Source organism: Chaetodon trifascialis, chromosome 12 (assembly GCF_039877785.1).
Source record: "Chaetodon trifascialis isolate fChaTrf1 chromosome 12, fChaTrf1.hap1, whole genome shotgun sequence".
In the NCBI taxonomy this organism is placed as follows: Eukaryota; Metazoa; Chordata; class Actinopteri; order Chaetodontiformes; family Chaetodontidae; genus Chaetodon; species Chaetodon trifascialis.
Window position 1 is genome coordinate 26474144 of NC_092067.1, and position 20619 is coordinate 26494762.

A 20619-nucleotide genomic window follows, 5' to 3' on the forward strand; every position below is an offset into this window, starting at 1 on the left:
TGTGTCTGTGTAGTCGTTGGTGCGTGTTGTTCATGTGTGGACGTCCAAACTGAATCCCGTGAGCAGGAACGAGGAGGTTCAGTTGTCTGTGCTCAGAGTCGGAGGATTTTGAGCCTCTTCTCTCTGAAAGAACAAAGAAGAAGAGTTTTAAGGCAGAGCTCCGCCCACGGCTCCGTCTGTAGAGCTCGAGGGCCGAGCTTCGTTTGAAGCCGCAGTTTCTCTTATTCAGAGTTTACAATGACACATCTCAGATGTTTCAGTGAACAGTAAAACAGCTCTGCAGAACACACACAGCTCTGCTTTCACCATACAAAGACAGCTGATACTGGGCCAATGGGACGACGCCTCCAGCTGCTGTGGTCAGATTCCATCATGGAGGAGAACCAGCTGTCGTCCAGGATCACACAGCAAGGTCACCAGCAGCTGGGGCTGTGCTGTGCTCCATTAGTCAGGGCTTAGCTGAAGAAACCACGGCCTGTAACTTTCCTCAAACCCCTCGTAGAATTCACTCAGAGCAGCCTCACGACCACATTAAAGAGTCGCTTCAGACTGCAGCGAGCCTGAGCTGGCTTCAGAGAGGCCGGGCCGGCTTCAGAGAGGCCGGGCCGGCTCAGATCTGACTCACACAGGATTCACCCTCTGCTCAGAGCTCGTCTGCTTCCACTCAGAGTTTACATCAGTGCAGCTCATCTTCCTTCAATCCAGCTGAAAATGTTCTACTTCCTGTAGCATTCAGAGCTAATGCTAACAGGCTCAGCGATGAGGACAGAGGACGTCCTCGCTTCAAACAGACTGTCCCTCTAAAGACACTGAACAAACCGCTGATCATGAGTCAGGTTATTTATTTTTTTGGTCACAGCAAACATGAGTCTTGGTTGAACGTTAGCCTGGCGGCAGTGCAGCTAGTTTTTTAGACTTCCTCTTTCTGTCAAGCTAACGTCACTGTGGCCAGTGTGAAATACACAGTGTGATAAACTGAGCTAAATGGAATTCAGCCATCGTTCATGTCATATTTACACCTGCTGTGACAGGAAGCAGTCAGGTTTACATCATAGCTGCTCTGGATAGATTTCCTGCTCGTTAACGTCCCAAACTCAGCGCACGGTGACGCCTGAGGTGAGGTCCAGTGTTGTGTCCTCCAGAGTTCAAACCTCGGTGGGTGTGGTCCCTGTGAGGACGCGGACTGTCGGGCACTGACCTCCATCTGCTGGCGGATCCAGCTGAGCGACTGCGTGATGCGAGTGTAAACGCCCGGCTTGTTCCTCACAGCGCAGCCGATTCCCCAGCTGGTCGCTCCAACCAGCTTCCACACCGACGAGTCCTCACAGGCCAGAGGACCTCCGCTGTCCCCCTGAGGACGGACACACAGGTGAGACACTTCCTCTTTCTGTCACTGAGATCATTTTATTTCTAGTGTCTTTAAAGTGTTTAGCACAGTTATGGTGAGAACTTATGTTCAGCTCTCATGGAGAGGAAATGAGGACGTGATTGAAAGACGATCTTACGTCTCTGTCTGCAGCCTCAACTCTTGAAATGTGTGGTTTGGTTCCTGATAACACACTGATCCAGGATCACAGGTAGAGTTTTCTGAGCTGCTCTGAAATCAAACGTTCAGCGTCTGTACCTGGCAGGAGTCGGTTCCTCCCTCCAGGTATCCCGCACAGATCATCCAGGAGGAGATGAAGCCCTGGTAGACCTCCGGCTGGTTGCAGGTCTTGGTGGAGAGCAGCGGCACCATGGCTGAGCGCAGGACCACGCTGGTTTCTCCTGGAAGAACACGTCCTTTCAGGCTCGAGGCCGAGGCGTGAGGGGGACATCACAGAGGAGACAGCGGCTCGTGCTCGGACTCACCTTCGTCCTCAGTTGCTCCCCATCCAGAGATCCAGCACATGGTGCCCTCCTCGAAGTCCTCCCCATGGTTGGGCAGACAGATGGGCTCCACGAAGCCTGCAGAGGAACATGAACGACCACAACTGTCTGTCTGTGTTTCCTGCATCATCAGCATCAATCGGCCAATCAGCTGATGTGTAATTAACCTAAATCCTGCCCTCAGGTGGCTTCCTGTGACAGCAGACACATGCACTGTGAGAGCAGCTGCAGGGAGGACAGACGAGGACTGAAGGCTGAGAGCTGATACGCAGAGAGACAGACAGCTGTCAGAGAGACGAAACCCGAGTGGGACAGAGGACAGAGACCCCCTCACTGCACCCAGAGGACAGACAGAGCTTCATCACGTTAGCCACTGAGCTTAGAAATACATCATACGTTAGCATGGGGGGGTAGCATGCAGGCAGAGTGGCCCCTCAGGGCCCCGAAGGCCTCAGTGGCAGTTTCTTTGCTCGAGCTGCTTCCTGGAGCAGACGTCATGTTTGCTGAAGGACAGAACAGGATGTTGGACATTACCATTGAAGACGAGCGACGAGGCCAGCTTCATCAGGGCGATGTCGTAGTCCAGCCCTTTGGGCCTGTAGCGGGTGTGGTATATGATCTGCTCCACCGCCAGAGACTGAGCCCCGTGGACCGGCTGCTCCGTCAGCCCCACGTGGACCGTCCACATGGAGGGGACTGCGAACCTGCCGGCGGACAGCAGAGGACAAGATGTCACAACGAAGTCCTACAAGCTGCAGAGATCTGCTCCTGAAAAGGAGCCAATCATGACATTTAACACAAGTCACATGGTCGTTTAGAGGAAGGCCGTCACCCTGCTGAGAGATCTGAGTCCAGCTACAGCTTCAGCTCTGCAGCATTAACGTTCAGACCTGCTCACAGAGCTCAGGTGGGCCGGCGGCGGCCCTGCTGCTACAGTGCCTTTGGTCAAAGTCTTCAGGTGTGACTCACCCGTAGACGCAGTGCGCCGCAGTCAGGATCCAGCGGGACGTCACGATGGAGCCTCCACACAGGTGTTCGCTGTTGAAGTGGAGGCTCACCTGCCAGGGGAACTGCCCCGGCTTCGAGACGTTCCCCCCGACGATTCGAGTGCTGTACTGAGGCCTGGAGCCGCACTCTGAGGACGGACATGTGGGGGGTCAAAGGTCAGCTCGAAGGCGTGGACACAAACACAAAGCTGACTCACACACGCTGGATTAACACCACATGCTGGTGGGCTGAAACTGGCCTTTATTAAGTATGGGTCTGTGAGGGTGTGCTGTCAGTGAAGTACTTCCACCATCTCACGATGCGTTCAAGGCCTTTAGCTGCCTGAACATGAGAAAAAACATCTGAAACGTCTTTTTATCCATGAAAAGGGTTCATCTAGAGGCTGATCTGCAGCGCTTTGATCCTGAACTTTCCTGATGTCTGAGCCTCACAAGAGACAGAAGATCAACACCTAACAGATGACATCATCAGGGTCAGACTTGACTGTTTTCAGAACCACAGAAGAAGAAGTGATGCCACTGTTTTCACAGGCTCATGACAAACTGGTGCACTGCCCCTTTAAGGCTGGAAATATTGATCCAAATGATCAAGGAGGAGCAAAAATATCAGTCAACCTTCATGAACTCGAACTAGACATAAAACATGCAGAGACACACACACACACACACACACACACACACACACACACACAGGTTCCGCATCAGTGATGTCATCAAACCCTCGCTGTTAAAACGTGTTTCATATGAACATCATGAATCATCAGCGGCTAAAAATAACACACACGCGCAGGGGAAACGCACACACTGGCGTGCCGTGCGGTCACGTATGAACATGCAGGAAACACACGTGCTGCTTTGAACGCATCCTCAGAATAAACTGCGTCACTCAGCAGCACGACGTTTGCTCACCCAGACACTTCAGAGTGGCCACCCTCCCTGAGCTGCACTGAGGCTTACTGTGGGGACACACACACAGGAGGGGGTGGAGGTCAGGTCACAGACACACACACACACACAGAGGAGGTGGAGGTCAGATCAGAGCAGTCGCTGAGGACCACTGCCTCATCAGCGTCAGCGAAGACACCTGACTGCAGGTGGAAGTGAGAGAAAGTGCTGGAAGGTTCTTCTTCTGGTGCTTTCTGTGTAACCAGACGAGCGTTTTCCAAACCAACCCCTCCTCCTCATCCTGAGTCTTTCTCTTCTCACACCAGAAACACGGTGTGGAAACAGAAATCTCTCTCAGTGTACTGGGCTCATCGTTGCCCCTTGTGGCCGTTCAGGGAAGAACAGCCGCCTCTAACAGGAAGCAGGGTGTGCTTTCAGCCTCCGGCCTCAGGGGGGCAGTAATGAGCCCATCAGGGTTTCAAGCACCACAAGAAAACCCAGCAGCGTTCCAGCAGTGATGGAAGTATTAAGTAAAAACAGTACTACCACACTGTGTACAAATACTCAAGTACAAGTTCTGCAGGTTTACAAAAAAATTATGTTTGATTCAATTTTTATTGATTAATCTGAATCTTCTTGTTATTGATTAATGTGGTGAAGTAAAAAGCAAATATTTGCCTCTGAACTGTCAAGTTATTTTAATTAATTAATTAAAGCAGCAGGGAATGAAAGTACTGTTTAAATGTTTTTGGTGTTTCCGAGACACGAACATTAAATATGTAACTTTCAGCTCCTCATATCACTGCTGTCACATTAAAGACTCGTATGTCCAGACAGCGTTTCCCTTTCAGAGCACAAACAGGCTGAATGGATAAACAGCTGCTCTGTCTGCAGGTGAAGATGAAGGACAGTGTGGACGTGCTTCCTACTTGAAGGTTGTGGCGTTCTGGAGCTTGATGACCTCTGATTGGCTCAGGTTGATGGACACCAGGTTGTACTGAAGGTCCTGCTCAATGGAGGCCAGAGAGACGAAGAACGACTCCACGTACCTGACAGACAGACAGACAGACAGAGGGACGGACAAAATGTACCATGAGGCTGATTTAACCTAATCACCGTGTGTCTGACTGCAGGGACGAGCTGTCCACACAGACGGACACAGCAGCCTCCTGACAGAGCTGCACTTTGTGCTCCATCAACGTCTGAACGGACGGGACGATCCAGGTCGGGACAATCTGAGTGACAAGGGGGATGTGGATCCCCGTCAGACAGACCATGACGTGCAGACAGAGCAGAGACACCTGAGGACACACCTGGAGTACCCCAGCTGTCTGCAGGCGGAGACCCCCAACCAGTTGTTCCAGCCCTCTGAACAGACTGTCCTCCAGACCCCTCCTCTCTGGACCTGCAGGACAGAACTCCTCCCACTGAGACGCACTGACAGACAGACAGAGAGACAGATGGAGAGACAGAGACAGACAGAGGGACAGATGAGAGACAGGGAGACAGAGACAGATGGAGAGACACAAAGCGACACAGAGTGATGGAGAGACAGACAAAAAGAAAGGCAGACAGACATGAATGTGAGCCAAACAGGAAGTGGTGGAGGACGACGTTCACACACTGCACGTCAGTGTGTGTGTGTGTGTGTGTGTGTGTGTGTGTGTGTGTGTGTGTGTGTGTGTGTGTGTGTGTGTGTGTGTGTGTGTGTGTGTGTGTGTGTGTGTGTGTGTGTGTGTGTGTGTGTGCGTGCGTGTGCGTCTCACCACAGCCCAGCTCGTCCTCTCCGTTGTCACAGTGCAGCTCTCCGTCACACTGAGCCGACATGCTGATGCATTTAGACGACGATCCACAACGAAACTTCCCCACACAGCTCAGACCCACTGCGCACACACACACACACACACACAGAAGAAACACTTTAATGAACCAGAATTTAACTTGACGATATATTGAATTGAATTGAATTGACATCACGACCATCAGGTGAAGGCATCAGTGAGCTCGTGCGTCCCGCCTGCAGCGCGCAGGTGGGATTGAGGTTGTGTAACAGGTAAGGACCCCATCAAATATTGATGCGGCGAACGCTGTCCACACTACAGCGGCTCCATTATGGCCAAATGAACAAAGCTCACAGGCTCCAAGCTCTTTACCTCCGAGGCCGATGCCGAGAGCGAGAGTGAGCACGACGGCGAGGCACGAGGCGATCAGCAGCTCCAGGCGGTGGGCCAGCAGCCGGGTCTTCCAGCTTTTGTCCAGGTCGTCCTCTGAGAAGACACAGTGCATGAACATCATCTGTCCACATGTCACATGAGCTCAAACAGGGAGACGAGACGGGACAGCGATAACATGAGACGTCTACCAAATAGAATCTATAAAACTGGATGTTTGTGCAGCACCAACGCCATGAAACAATGAGTGAGCCAAAATCAGAGTTAAAGGACCAGTGTGAAGGGTTCAGAGGCATCTAGTGGTCAGGTTGCAGATTGCAGTGAAAAACCTACAGCGGCCATAAAAATACAAGTCCCTCTGTGGACTCAGTGCTTGGTTTGTCCACTCTGGGCTCCTGTAGAAACATGGTGGAGGAGGAGCTGCTCCCTCTGTGGACACAAAGATGCTTTCCAAGGCAATAAAATGAAACAGAAGCATGAATATCAGACTCCATGTAGATCCCCTGAATCCTGCACACTGAACCTTTACGGTGATTTTTTGGGTCTTTTTGTTTGTTGTGTCAGTCCATTCAGTCCTTCTGGAAACAACGTGTCTGTTGCTTCAAACCTCTGTTTCATCATTTCATTATATTCTGTCGTCTCTGTTTCTCCTCTCAGCCAAACGACCTGTAACCTCGTCACGTCTGATCGAACACACATCCAGCAGCTGAAGAAGACTCCACGCTTTGCTTCTGTCCATCTGAGCTGAAGAAAGTGTCCTCGTGGGAAAGTGTCCTCGCCCTGAGGAACAAAGAGCCGAAGTCCAGGACACGGTGGTGAAGGCGGGACAGATGTCGCTGCGTGTCAGTCGTCTCACATTTCAAGCAGATCTTGCTGTAACTCGAGCGGCGCAGTAATCTCATTGTGTCATGGCGTTACCTGCGGAGCATCAGCGGCTCTCACCGTGGATGAACGGCTGCACCTTGGTGATCGGCATGCCGGGGCTGGCCGCGGCCGCCGGTTTGGCGGGGTCGTTCTCCGACAGGGGGTCGGCCACGAAGCTGCCCAGGGGGCTGACGTTCAGCGTGTTGGGGGTCTCGACCGTGGGGAGGTCGTCCTCCGTCACCGACACCACCTCGATCCTGGAGGGGTCCTGATGTCCGGGCGCCTCCGCCTTGTGTTCCTAAATGGGGGGAAAATGACGGAAACGGGTCAAACAGCTGATGGTGATTTCATAAAGTGCATCTGCTGAAAAGTCAGGTGCGAAAAGTTCATCCAGGATTTCTGAGACGTGTTTGGGGTCAAACGCAAAGGTGTGACCAGGAGGACACTGAGGGACACACCGGGTTTGACCCAGCAATAAAGACATCAGAGGGCAGGAAGCTGACGGACGAGGTCCCAGGAAACCAGGTGAACTGTCAGGTTGTCCTCCAGAGCTGAACCTTCTTCTTCTCTGCTTTAAAACAGCGTCACTGTGCACATATGTTCCATCAGGGACCCTCAGCCTGTCAGAAAGCTGATACCTGAACACAGAGACTGTCCTCTGGACAAAGGGACTCTTCTGTTTGACCACCAGCTGCTGGGGGTCTCGGGGGACACACTTACTGCACTTGCCCCCCGTGCTGCTGTAGAGGGGCCGGGCCCCAGCGGCCATCTTTTCCAATTCTGATGAGAAGTCGAATTCCCTTCGAGCCAGTTTCCTCTTTCTGCTCTTTAGAGTAAAAGCAAGCGTTTGAACAGCAGCACAGACGCCATGAAGGCGCCTTTACGCCTCACAAAACACGTCCAACCGCCGTCCCATCGCTTGATTTAAGCCTGTGACCACTGACCACTCTCATTATTGATTGATCAGTTTTATTAATCAGTTAATAATGAAGTCTATTAAAGACTCAGTAGATTCACAACAAATGAAGTGAAAAACAGAAATTCACTGACTTCACTGCAGTTCGTCCACTTACTGTTGGAGGAGTCGTCGTGTCGGCGGGAGCGCTGGCGGCAGGATCTGCTAAAAAAGACACGAGAGACAGGAGGATGAGTGGAGGTGACGTGGACAGAGGGAGGAAGAAGAGGTGATGAAGAAAAGCAGGATGAGCTGTGCTCCCGGTTTGACCTTCTGTCAAACGTCTGTCCGTCGTGCTGATGTCCACGAGGCTCTTCGTCATCGTGCCATCGTCCACACTCAGCTGTGCTCTGTCTAAGACCATGTCCCCCTGATCCCTGCCTCCTTGTCCTGCCTCCGTCCTCCTTTATTCTCCTCCTCCTCTTCTTCTTCTTCTTCCCACTCTCTGCTTTAATGGCTGCCCTCCTGCCGTGCCTGCACTTTGGTACAAACAGACACCTGAGCAGGTGAGTGCTGCCGCTCACAGCGGGGATCAGGTGACCCTGTGCCTCCCACTCTGTGGGTTAGATTACATGCTCGTGTGTCCCTGAAGTGTGCAGGGAGCCGGTGTGGAGGCGGGTGGAGGAGGAGGGAGGTGCTGGATGGTGTGCAGCAACATTTCAAGCATCCACGTCTGTGAAGACACGTTCCTGCTGAGTGTCTCAACATCAAACATGAGACAGAAGTTTATTTATCCTGAGAGGAAAGAGCTGAATTCACCTTTTAGAGTTCAAAGTTCGAAGTCAGAGCAACTTTCTCTCTAAACAATTCTTAATTTAAGAAAAGCAACTGAATGAAGTCTGTGACACTTCCTGTCAGGTTATCTAAGCTAGCTGCTCCGGCTAATGTGAGGCTAGCTGGTGGCTATTGAGCTGAGCTAACTCACCTGTCAACAGGATCATCAATAAATTTAAAAAAGCTCTCAACATCTCACTTTTCTTGACATTTGAGAAGCGTCCTTATTTCACTCCCATGAAACCTAAAATGAATGTTTCCACCTCCTCTGACAAGGTCAAAGGTTATCAAAAACAGACATTTTATTCAACGCTGCAAAGCATTTTACAGCCAAACTGAGCGAAACTACACACAAAATAAATGACATTAAACAACTAGAAACAACATCCATCAGTTTGTGGAAAACACAGCAGATTCCTGTCAGGACTCGAGGTTTTCTTATTGGACACAGGTCCACCGGCCGTGGACGGACCGGCAGAGTGACAGGCTGAAAGACAACGCTGATATATGACAGTTAGCTTTACGCATGTAGCATCATTAGCATTCATTTAGAGTCGCTGGAGTCTGATGTTCAGTCTCGTTTTAGCTCAGTTTTGGTCTCCACCACCTCCTGAGTGAAACGTCTGCTGACTGTCAGCTGATTGGACAGGCAGTGAACAGCTGAGCTAATAGAGCTAATTCACTGGAATCAGCTGGAAACGAAGAAAAGAACCTCCTAACTGGACCCCCAATCATTAGCTTCTGGAGGCTAACGGGCCGAGCGGTGCTGAGCGGATCCTCTGTGGGTTCATCACGCAGTCAGCTGATCCGCTGCTAACGCACAAACATGGCTGCATCGCACCACGAGCAGCCGTTTGTTTGATCCTCATGCTACGTCAGGTCCGTAGAGCTCGGTGGATGAGCGTGACGTAGCCTTTGAGCTCAGTTGGCTGCTCTTGCTGACAGTCAGTAAAGCTCCACAGAGTCCCTCCGGCTGCGTCTCTTGGACGTGGCGCCCGTCTTCGGGCCGGCTGCTGTGTGGATGCCAGTTTCTGGTCTGCTGCTCCGGAGCAGCTGGTCCTCGATCAGGGAGTCCTCCGGGGCAGGAAGTGGGTGCAGGACTGGTGTCGGCCCACGCTGTTGCCCTTCCTGAGCTCTCCTTTGTGGGAAAGGGCCAGGTAGACGCCTGGGTGGGACAGCGAGGAGTAGGTGGTGTAGTGGTTCTCCTCCAGGTTCTCCTTCAGCAGGCACTTGTCAGAGAACTGCTCCTGAAAAGACATTTGAGATGTTTTGGTTCACACACTGTCTGAAGCAGCTCAGTCTCTCATGCTGGACACGTAAAGCAGGCTGAGCTACGTACCGCTGCGTAGGCCAGGCCGTCTGCGCTCATGCACAGGTACAGGCCGCTCCTCACGCCTCTGATTCCCACCACCCCGTGTCTCACAGCGAACACCTTCAGCCAGCCTGGAGGAGACGCAGACGCGAGTGAAGGTTCAGTGCATCGTCACAGACATCTCAAACGTTTCACACAAAAACCATCGAACAAACCCACAAGGGGGGGGGTCACAGGTGTGCTGGACTCACAGTCCTCGGTGGGTTTGTGGACGCCTCCCACGGAGCCGCTGGGCAGAATCTGGAGGTGGTAGCCAATCCCAACGCGACAGTAGAGCAGCTGCTGTTTGACGGCCCCTCTGATTGGATGAGGACTGGAACCTGCTTCACAGAGACACTATTGGTTGTGGGGGACAGAGGACGCTGCGCAGTCTGCAGCTGTTGTCATGAAATAAATACAGGAAGTCATCGAGGAAATTCCCATCAAACCGCGCAGGAGGGGATTTTTTTCAAATCTGGCTTAATGCAGCGCTCAGATGTTGTTGTAAACATTCCTCTTGTTCGTACTGGCCGAGGACACCTGAGACGTGTGAGGGCTGTTATGACCAGCGCTGGAAAGTAACTAAGTACTTTTACTCAAGTACTGCACTTACTTCAGGTACTACTGTCTTCTTCTACTCTGCTGACAGCTTAGTGTCTTTGCTTTCATCAATCATCTGAATGTGTTTGGAATCATGTGGACCAAACAAACATGGTGGAGGCGTCACTTTGGGCTCATCGTGAGCACATTTCTCACTGTTTTCACAAAGTTTCCAAAACGATCGATCGATCGATCGATGGAGGAAATGATCAGCTGATTGATCCAGAATGAAAAGAATCATTAGTTTCAGTTAAAATGAGCGTCCTGCTGAGACATGAACGAGGAGACACCATGACCTAAAGAGACCAGAGACAAGAGGACAGCAGACACAGGGGACACAATGATCTAAAGACAGCAGAGACAAGAGGACAGCAGTCACAGGGGACACAATGATCTAAAGAGACAAGAGGACAACAGACACAGGAGACACAATGATCTAAAGAGACAAGAGGACAACAGACACAGGGGACACAATGATCTAAAGACAGCAGAGAGAAGAGGACAGCAGTCACAGGGGACACAATGATCTAAAGAGACAAGAGACAAGAGGACAACAGACACAGGGGACACAATGATCTAAAGACAGCAGAGACAAGAGGACAGCAGACACAGAGGACACTTTGCTGCACTGAGGACTTTCACTTCTTGAAGTCCATCCTCCTGATTATTGTCTCACACTGACACTGAAGGACATCAGCTGTTTCCTGTGGTCTCTCAGCTGCTGGCTCACCTTGTCCTTTCAGCAGGGAGTCCCTCATGTGGAGCTTCCAGAGGCCTCGGAGGCGAGCGGCGAGCTCCTCAGGTGACACCTCGGCGTCTTGTTTCGTAGCTCCCGCCGGTCGATGGCACAGCCTGAACAGCAGCAGCAGCAGCAGCAGCAGCAGCAGCGAGGACACGTTCATCCTGATGCCAGCAGACCGAGCGGCCGCGTCCAGCTCACGTGTCCAGCGTCCGTCCGTCTGGGCTGGGCCTCCTCTTCCTCTGCGAGCTTCACCGCCGCCTCTGCTCATCCCCTCTACACACACTTCCTGCTTTTATCTCCTGTGCGGCGCAGCGCTGACGGACAGGGACACAGTGAGACGCTGCGGTACACTATCATTATCAGTGACATGTCAGTAATCCTGCCAACAGCAGCCTGAACACACGTGCTGTTCTCTGGAGCTGCTGCACACACAAGCTTGTTTGTGTTGTAATTAACACGCCTCCTCCTCCTCCAGCGTGAGCCCGTCGCAGCTCATCCGCCTTAAACTCTAACTCCGACCGCCGGAGGATGGAGAACAGCACGGTCTGGCCCGCTGTGACGCTGAGCTGCAGCCTGCGTACGACATCGTGTTTTCATGTCGCCCAATCAGGCCTCTGACGGGCGAGAGACATGCAAACTGTCTGTTCAGTATCACAATCAGGAGATTGGAGAGCAGCTGAGCTGATAGCGAGCAGGAAAACACACAAACACACCAGCTCAGGCTGCACGTCACTTCATCACAGTTCAGCTGCTCTAACAGCAGTTTGTCACCTGGCAGATACACCACATGGCCGAACACCTGAGCGCTGCACCAGTCACACCATTCATGTTCAAGTGCCTTTCCACCAGACGCTGACTGGGAGCCAGACCTGACGCTGGTAATCGGGGCTGGCTCCCAGTCAGAGTCCTGGTTCACCTGGAAGGTGCTGGGCGGGGTCTGGGGTCAGGGTTCTGTGCGGGACCTTCAGGTTCCTCCACAGAAAAGAGGGAACGGCGTCTCTTTAAGAGGCGGTCGTGTTGAAACAGGAGAGGCCACACACACCTGTCCATGTAATGATGTGTTTATGGTGGAAGCTGCATCAGAGTAAACAGGCCAGACATGATGTCGGTCACATGATCACACAGCGAGAGCTTAAAACAAACCAGAAAGCAAAGTGAGTGTCACTGCCGGTCGACAGCTGCTGAGCTTATCTGTCAATCTCAACATGGACGAGAAGTCTGAGCGAGCTGATTACACACTGAACTGAACAAACACGAGACATGAGCAGTGAGTCAGAGGCCTGGGACCAGGCTGGACATGGAAGGAGAAGAAGGAGAGGAAGAAGAGGAAAGAAAAAGAAGAAAGAGAAAAGAAAAAGAAGGAAAGAGAAAAGAAAAACAAGCAAAAAGAAGAAGAAGGAGGAGGAAGAAAAAGAAGAAGAAGAAAGACTACGGGACAATTATGAGGTCACGGGGTAATCAAGAGTCGTCAAATGAGCAAAATGAGCCAATAAGGTAAAGGCAGGTAACATGAAGGTGACGTCAGGTGAGACTGGAACAGAAAAGCTTTGGTCGTCTCATCTGAAGTCTGAGAATTTGTTTTATTCCTCATGAATTCAACTTTTCATCGGTTACAGTTTCTCTTTAAGGAGTTAAGCAAAAATCATCATCATCATCATCATCATCATCACACCTGAGCGTGTTTCCAGGTGTGTGGACGAGCGGCTGCATAGAAGACGTAGTAACTCCGGCTGATGGTCGGCCGTCCTCTGACAGAGCGCCTCCTGTGTGAAGCCAGTGGCAGCGCAGCACGTCACGACCCGTCCTCAGTCCATAAAGTCCAACCAATCACACGCCAGGACGCTTCTGTCCCTCAGCTGCAGTCAATGTTAGTAATGATTAGATTTGTCAGATTTCACCGTGGTGATTTCTGGGTGATTTCAGGCTCCTGCATGTTGCTCTTCCTGCTTTCTGTTTGAAGGCGTTTCTCAGAATAAAACAACACGTGGAACCATAAGAACCCTCCGACACGACCGGCTCAGCTCGGACTCTTCAGCGCAGCGATGCACGGCCGGAGCTAAGAGGCTCCTTTAGCTCTCAGCTTGGACAGCAGCATCTCGTTCTTCCGACACTCCTGCAGACAGAAAGAGTCGCTCAGCAGGGTTGATCTTCAGTTAACGGACGACAGTGAACATCAGCTGTAATGACGAGCACTGTTATGTTCTAACAGAAGACGCAGCAGAGACGACAAAGACCAGTGTCTCCGTCAGTTTGTCCTCCAACATGTCGACGGTTACTGTCTAATCTCTCGCTTCATCCTGATGTTTGTTCATGTTACAGAAGATTTCTAAAATCTCAAATATTGAATTCAGAGTACAGAAACTGTTCAGGATCTAAACAAGCAGAGATTTTGATTTGGTCTCCAAACAGTTAGCATCTGTGCTATTAGCTGTCCCGAGCTAACGCTAATGATGTTCACTTTCCACTCAGACGTGTTTGTTTATTAAAATGAGACGTTTTTGTTTTTCTACCAACCAATAAATAAACAGCTTTAAAAGGTGTTGCCTGATTGGTTCATTCTTCTTTTATGAAAATGTATTCAGCTGACGAGCCCTTCAGCTCGTTAGCGGCTAACGAAGCGCAAGCGCACGCCGCGCTCGCGTCCTCACCTCCTTGAAGTCCTTGACGGTCTTGAAGTAAAGCCTCTGCTTGTCCAGCAGCTCCAGGTACTCGTCGTTCAGCTGATCGCGCCTCATTTTGTTCTCCTGCTTCTTCTTCTCCATCTGGAAGAGCAGACGGGCAGGAAGTGGGCGTCACCCAAACGCTGCACAGCTCGTGTTCAAAGAATCAAAGCACTCTGGGTAATTCTGCTTCCTGTGCAGTCAGAGCGACCTTAAAGACGGCTTCACCTTAATGCGGCTCTGCTTGATGCCCTCCACGATTTGCTCCATCTGACGGAGGAACTGATCCTTGGCGGCTGACGACGACATGGCCCTGAAGGACGGAGCAGCGGTTTATTCACCGCAGTGTCACATGACACGCACGCACGCACGCACGCACGCACGCACGCACGCACGCACGCACGCACGCACGCACGCACGCACACTCTCTCTCTCTCTCTTCATACTTACTGCTGGAAGTTATCGTGGATGGAGTTGAGCAGATTCACCTGCAGACGTGGAAACACGTTTCTCTGGTTAACATGAAGAACGCTCATTCATCTGATTGCACCTGAACGTGGCTTCCTATGACTTCCCGTGTTGCTATGGTTACTGACCTCCTTCTCCAGGTACACCTTCTTGTCGTCTAACGTGTTGTACAGGGTGAAGAACTGCTTGGTCTCTTTGTGCGTAGCAGAAACTGCAAACAGAACGAGCAGGTTGGAGGTGTGACGTCGCTGGAGGCGTTCAGGGTCGGCGTTCAGGGTCGGCGTTCAGAAAGCTTTTCACACCCACCTTGGCTGTAGAGCTCGATGAACCTCTTCTGGTACTGGGTTAGCTCGGCCCGGCTCGGCACCTCGTCGATCTTCCTCTGCATGATGGCGATCTCGCGGTTCCTCCGAGCCTGAACGCAGCGAAGGGAAGTGACGACGTTTGAGTTGCAAACAGGATGAGTGAACGGAAACACGAAGCAGAGAGCGAACCACGGGCAGCTCGTGTAGTGACGTTAATCAGCGTTACCATGAGCAGACGGATCTTCTGCAGCTTCTCTCGGTCTGCGCTGTGCTGTTTGTCGATCAGCTGGTTCCTCTGCTGAGAAAAGACACGAGAACAGCTCAGACACAGTCTTGCTGGAGGGACTTTTCTCTCCATGAGACGTGTTGGACGGTGGAATCTGATTGGACGAGTACCTCCACCTCCTCTGTGTTCTCTCCCGATGCCGCCTTCAGCTCCTCTATGTTCTGCTGCAGACGGACCATCTCCTCCTGGACAGACAGAAAAGCAGCAGCGTTAGCGTCACCTTCAGCTCGTCTTCAGCCTCGGCTGGAGACACGGTCTCTGCTGATGGACTCACCCTGCAGTGGTTTCTGAACTCCTGCTCCTGCTGCTTCAGGTTCTCGTTCATCGTCACCAGAGTCCTCAGCTTCTCCAGCAGGCTGTTCAACAAAAACACGCCGTTAGATAAACTGTCCAAGTGTCCTTCACCCTGGCTCTTTACTCAGATCTGGATTTTCTGATTTAAACGTTTGGCATGAAGGCAGCAGACGTAGGCTGAACACTGATGACCTCAGTGACAATCAGAGCAGCACGCTCTGTCCAAATCTAAACTCTTCATCGTACTCAAAACACTTATTTATGCAGCACGAGAGCATGGATGCCTAAATGGGGGTCCTGACTGAATGTCCTGTTCTTCAGTGTCTCTGTCCTAATGATCAGAGACGAGTCAGTGGAAGACAAGAGGAAGGCGAGCGTCCCTCCAGCTCATGAAGGCCTTCATTATGAGTTTGATGGTAAAGTAAGTTTCAGACCCTTCAGTTATTCAGCCTGTGAACACCTTCTTTTCTTTGAATGACACAAACATCAAAGTCTCCATCACTGAGACAGACAATGAAGTCAGAGACGTTTGGAGCGTTTTAATGTGGCTCCACAGAGCAGCTGCAGTTCCTCCAGCGGCCACAGGAGGTCAGTAAAAGGCTTCGTTAGGAGGAGACAGACAGACGCTGAGCCACCACTGAACCCTCAGAGAGGATTCCTCCTCAGCACTCACCTGCTGTCAGCCTGCTCCTCCGCCTCCTCCAGAGACTTCAGCTCTTTGTCCAGCTCCTCTGAGCGCTGTGTGGCCTGTGGACGGATGGACACACACACACACACACACACACACACACACACACACACACACACACACACACACACACACACACACACACACACACACAGTGGTAATCAGTGTGTTTGTGTTTCTGCTCTGAAACTCTCTTCATGGCGTTCCAGCCTCGTCTCACCTCCGTCAGCTTCCTCTTGGCCTCCTCACAGTTAGTTTTCACCTCTGTGTGTTTGGCTTGTAGCTGTCAAAGGAAAACAAATACTGGTCAGTGACAGCGATGAAGCCCTCGCCGGTCACTGCAGGAAATGAATGTGTAGAAGTACTGCGTGTACTCCAGGAGAGCTCCTCCACATGCAGTACAGCTGTACTGCAGCTCACAGCCTGCAGAGCAGACTTTAAGCTGGAGGATCAGACTGATCCAGGTGTGACGGTGCAGCGCTGACCTCCTCCAGCTGTTTGGTCTTCTGCTGGATCTGTTTCTTGAGCGAAGCCACCGCCCGGCGGTGTTGCTGCAGTGGGCCGTAGCGCTCTGAACGCTCCTCCGACGACAGCTCGGACTGCTGCAGGGACACACGAGAGACATTCAGTCCCGACCGCGTGAAAGCGTTGCGTGTCCAAACACAGAATGAGCGTCGCTCTTATCACCTGTCTGCTGGCGCTCACCTTCTCAGCGTACTCAGAGGCGATCTGTTTGATCTCCTCAGACTGCAGACCCACAATCTGACCCACCGCGCTCGCCGTCAGCTTCCCCTGCACAAACACATCATCCAATCAGAGCCTGACGCCACTGGAGCGTCGTATCGAGGACGCGTGGATGCTCAGCTCGCAGTGAAACACAGACTAAATGTAAATCTGAGCTCAGATCAGCAGCAGAGCGACTGACCTGACGTCTCCTGTAAGTTCAGTGAATGAATGTTCATACAGGCGGTCGCTCACCTCCTCGTTCACCATGGCGGCCATGCTGGTCATCAGAGTTTTGATTCGCATCTACGAGCAAAAACAACATCCAGTTACTTCAGTCTGAGCTCAGGGTGTGTTACTGTGTGTAGAATCACACACACACACACACACACACACACACACACACACACACACACACACACACACAGTAAGATAATGAAACTGAATCACATGATGAGAATAAATATCTGTTACTGATAATTAATATTGATCTCTGTCCCGTCTGCTCACCTCCTCCGCCGCCTGCAGGGCGTCTTCCTCTGACACCTCCGCCATCCCCGGGGGCGTCGCCTGAGAGCCGCCGGCCAGCGGAGCCTTCCTCTCGTCCACCTGAAGGAGCGGCACAGGACGAGGAAGAGGAAGATGAAGAACACTGCTCTCTGAGATAACTGCTCCTCTGCAGAAGCCAATCACTCAAACACCTACCTGGTCTTGTTTGGCCTGTCTGCTGAACCCGTATCGCCTACAGGACGAAAAACAACGTCTGTGACACAAATCAGGTCTGAAGATAACAAACACTCCTCCTTCCTGCCAAAAACACGCCATGCCACACGACAACTGTCACACATCAGCACAACAGAGGGCAGTGACGGAGCCTCCGGAGGGCAGGACCTCATGACAGCAGCACAGTTCATCCATCATGCCTGAAACACGTTCAGCCACAACACAGCGCCGAGAGGAAGCCAGCCGAGGAGCAGAGCTGCATTCAGTACTTACAGGAGGAAATCTGACACTCTAGCACAGAGGTGGAGGTGGACGGACGGATGGAGAAACAACATGTGAGACAGATGAGACGAGAGGAATAAAGACTGCAGCAGCAGAAAAATGGACGATGTCAGAACTGTTCATCAATCGATCTCTGACTCAAGAAGACGACTTAACGAGAGCGCCGCTCAAAAGGCGCCTCGATCTGAAACTACACGCAGAGAGCTCACGATAGGTCGCTCTGTCCATGAGGACGGACCAATCAGCTGAGTGCAAGCTCAAAGTGAGCCGCTGCTGGACTCTGAGGGTTACAGGCTGAGTCACAGCTTCCTGTCTGAGGACAGCTTCCACCTTGTGAGCGGCTGCGTTCACGTTCACGACACGTGGAGATGAGACGCCGACAGGTCTGTCGCTCCAGCTGAAGCTCACCTGCCGTATTCCAGCAGAGTGGAGTGAACCCTGGACTCCTCGTCCAGCAGCTCCCCTGCATCCCTCTGCCTCCTGTACTTCCTCTGGGGTTTGTACACTTCCTGGAAGACATGTGTTCACTCAGGAAACAAGAACTTCTGCTCAGTATGAAAACAAAGGAACAGGTCGTGTTTGTGAACATACAGCATGAAGTTTTCTCAATGATTCCTCTTTTTAGTCAGTCGGTGATTAAACTGATGTCTGTGACAAACTCACCAGTACGTCCAGGACGGCGCTCACAGCTTTGTCCTTCCTCTGGAGAAACTCTTCATCCTGGATCAGACGGTTTCACAGTCAACACTTCAGCACAAGTTTCACTTACATGTTAAACAGAGAGAGCCTGTAAACTCTGCTCTGATGAGTGCTCAGATCAGCTGAAAGCACATTAAAAGTTGCATGAATATAAACTGAATGTGATGATGTGAGCAACAGTTCAGGCTGACTTTGGATTTCTGAGCCTGTGCTGGATAACATCCATCTATCATCACCTTTCTGTGTGTTTTGAGGATCTCCTGAGTCTAATTTAAGAGTTATCGCTCCTTTGGAGGCGTTCAATGACGACACCTGAACTGTCAGCATTCATGAGCAGGGTTCAATGGAGCTCGTCCATCACCTGGACGTCACTGCATCGCCTGCAGCTCACCTCTGACACTGCGCTCTCACCTCTGGGAGGCTGTGGGTCTTGTGGAACTGAGAAATGGAGTAAGCTCGCACATAGTCGCCCATCTCCTCCCTGGTTTCGATGGCTCTCTTCACCAGCCACTGACAGGAGACACAACAGCGTGAGCGCATTACTGATTTCAGCTGATACAGATTTCATTCAAATGAGCCGGGCGGACAGACGTGTTTGTCTGAAGGAGGAGAAACGACTCTGAGGACAAACTAAGGACGTGACTCTGTCTCTGTCCTTATTACTGTTTTTAACTTCTCTATGCAAATGGACACTTTAGGACGCCTCTCTGCTCAGGAGGACGTGTCTCACCTGGATCACAGGGAAAATGTGGATGAAATCCAGCCCTTGGATCTGATGCGGCTCCAGGCGATGAGGACACTTCATCTTCGGCAGCACAGACACGATTTTCTCTGTCAGAGCTCTGTGAAGAGAAAGGAAACGCTCGTCTGTGATGATCTGAGTCGATTTTCTGCTCTGACACAACTCAAAATCACAGTGTTCACGAGCCTTCAGGAGAAATCGCTCACATTTTCTGACCAATGGTTGAGTTTTCCTGGAAAAGAAGATCCACGTCGATGTCAAAGTTACATGTGGTGATGCACCAGGTCATACCGCCGACCACCTGAGGAGGACGGACAGGAGGACACAGGCTGAGGAGGGTGTCACAAACCAACAGCACCACCTTCAGGTCACCAGTAGCGTTAACTAACTAAGAATTAAAATCTTAAAAACCGCTTGGGAGTAAAAAAAAAAAAAAAAAAAAAGTAAAAATGAATTGCCCACCCCTGGGTAAGCGTTAGCTAACCACATAACATAGCTAGCTAACTGTTAGCTAACTGACGCAGTTTTCCCACGAACAGGACGCAGCCTGGATCAAACCTTATCAAACGGGGACAGTCCTTTGATTCGTGCTCTGAAGTATCCAGCGGCCAGCAGCAGCTCCAGGATCTCTGCCAGCTTGACGCTCTGCTCTTCATCCTCTCGGGTTTCCACCTGGGAGCAAAGCACATCATCATCATCATCATCATCATCATCATCATCATCTGTCTCTGCAGAAATGCTCTCCAGCTACACACTGAATCCCCCACAGCTGCACAGGTGCTGTTCATAACTCAGGTAGCTGCTGTCCGGGAAGCAGTCTAACAGCGCCGTGGAGCGGTTTCCGTCTGCCATCATGACGTGACGTGACATGACATGATGGAGGACTGTCGGTACTCTTCCACACTCTGTTTTATTTTAACGGTCCTTGAACTTACCGCTGAGACGTTTAGAGACCACCGAAGTGTCAGTCTCCCCGTCATAAGCTAGCTTTGTTAGCCGTTAGCTAGCTAGCATCTGTGCTATTGGCTGTCACAAAGCGCTCTGTGCAGGTTTTACAGTAAAAGTCTGTTTGCGCTGTTAAAACGTGACTAAAACGCTCTTTACCTGAATGAGGTTTCCGTCCTGGTCATACTGGGCACCTATTTTCGAGCCAGTTCTCACTCTGTGGAAAACAGACGTCGCCGCCGCCATGTTGAACGGAAGTGTTGATGACGAGTCACATGACCGTGACATGTGATAGGCCGGCAGTCGTTGTTATAAACGTCATGAAAGTATTGATTAACTCCTAATTTTGATTGCGACTGCACACAGAAAGCGACATCAGGACATTCATATCTGAGACCGAAGACTGTGACTTCAAAGACTTTAGACACGCGACAATGTCACGAGGAGCACAAACACGCGGACAACACGCACTAACACTTTCAGCCAGCAGGGGGCGCCCCGAGATGACAAAAATGACCATAAATTAAACATTTTCTGATAAAATAAAGCTAAAGAAATACACATATGCGCCATCCTTAAATTGAAC

General features: G+C 51.3%; 3 protein-coding genes across 6 annotated transcripts; all 3 read right to left on the minus strand.

Moving 5' to 3' along the window:
• Window positions 1-8: 8 nt before the first annotated feature.
• tmprss3a (transmembrane serine protease 3a) lies at window positions 9-8115 on the minus strand. Its single transcript, XM_070976595.1, has 15 exons — window positions 8034-8115; window positions 7870-7916; window positions 7392-7622; window positions 6875-7094; window positions 5915-6028; window positions 5528-5644; window positions 5075-5198; window positions 4691-4810; window positions 3786-3832; window positions 2839-3004; window positions 2404-2573; window positions 1852-1947; window positions 1625-1767; window positions 1199-1351; window positions 9-123 (listed from the first exon to the last, which is right to left on the minus strand). The coding sequence occupies exons 1-15, from the start codon at window positions 8113-8115 to the stop codon at window positions 79-81; spliced, it is 1875 nt and encodes a 624-aa protein (XP_070832696.1). The 3' UTR covers window positions 9-78.
• A 691-nt stretch (window positions 8116-8806) lies between these two features.
• Window positions 8807-12348, minus strand: fgf9 (fibroblast growth factor 9). Its single transcript, XM_070976266.1, has 4 exons — window positions 11207-12348; window positions 10089-10217; window positions 9865-9968; window positions 8807-9772 (listed from the first exon to the last, which is right to left on the minus strand). Exons 1-4 carry the CDS (start codon window positions 11484-11486, stop codon window positions 9590-9592), a joined length of 696 nt encoding a protein of 231 aa, XP_070832367.1. The 5' UTR covers window positions 11487-12348; the 3' UTR covers window positions 8807-9589.
• Window positions 12267-20312, minus strand: ccdc93 (coiled-coil domain containing 93). Of its 4 annotated transcripts, none has more exons than XM_070976262.1 (24): window positions 20193-20312; window positions 19647-19760; window positions 19295-19389; window positions 19077-19188; window positions 18758-18856; window positions 18311-18367; window positions 18056-18156; window positions 17639-17656; window positions 17348-17384; window positions 17153-17251; window positions 16898-16948; window positions 16625-16711; window positions 16405-16521; window positions 16140-16202; window positions 15905-15978; window positions 15212-15293; window positions 15048-15122; window positions 14878-14949; window positions 14653-14761; window positions 14475-14557; window positions 14329-14366; window positions 14107-14191; window positions 13867-13980; window positions 12715-13331 (listed from the first exon to the last, which is right to left on the minus strand). In XM_070976262.1, the coding sequence occupies exons 1-24, from the start codon at window positions 20277-20279 to the stop codon at window positions 13275-13277; spliced, it is 1926 nt and encodes a 641-aa protein (XP_070832363.1). In that variant the 5' UTR covers window positions 20280-20312; the 3' UTR covers window positions 12715-13274. The 4 variants fall into 4 exon arrangements, with proteins under 4 accessions (XP_070832365.1, XP_070832363.1, XP_070832366.1 ...); XM_070976263.1 differs by having other exon boundaries at window positions 12781-13331; window positions 14878-14946; XM_070976264.1 differs by lacking the exon at window positions 17639-17656 and having other exon boundaries at window positions 12267-13331.
• Window positions 20313-20619: the final 307 nt, after the last annotated feature.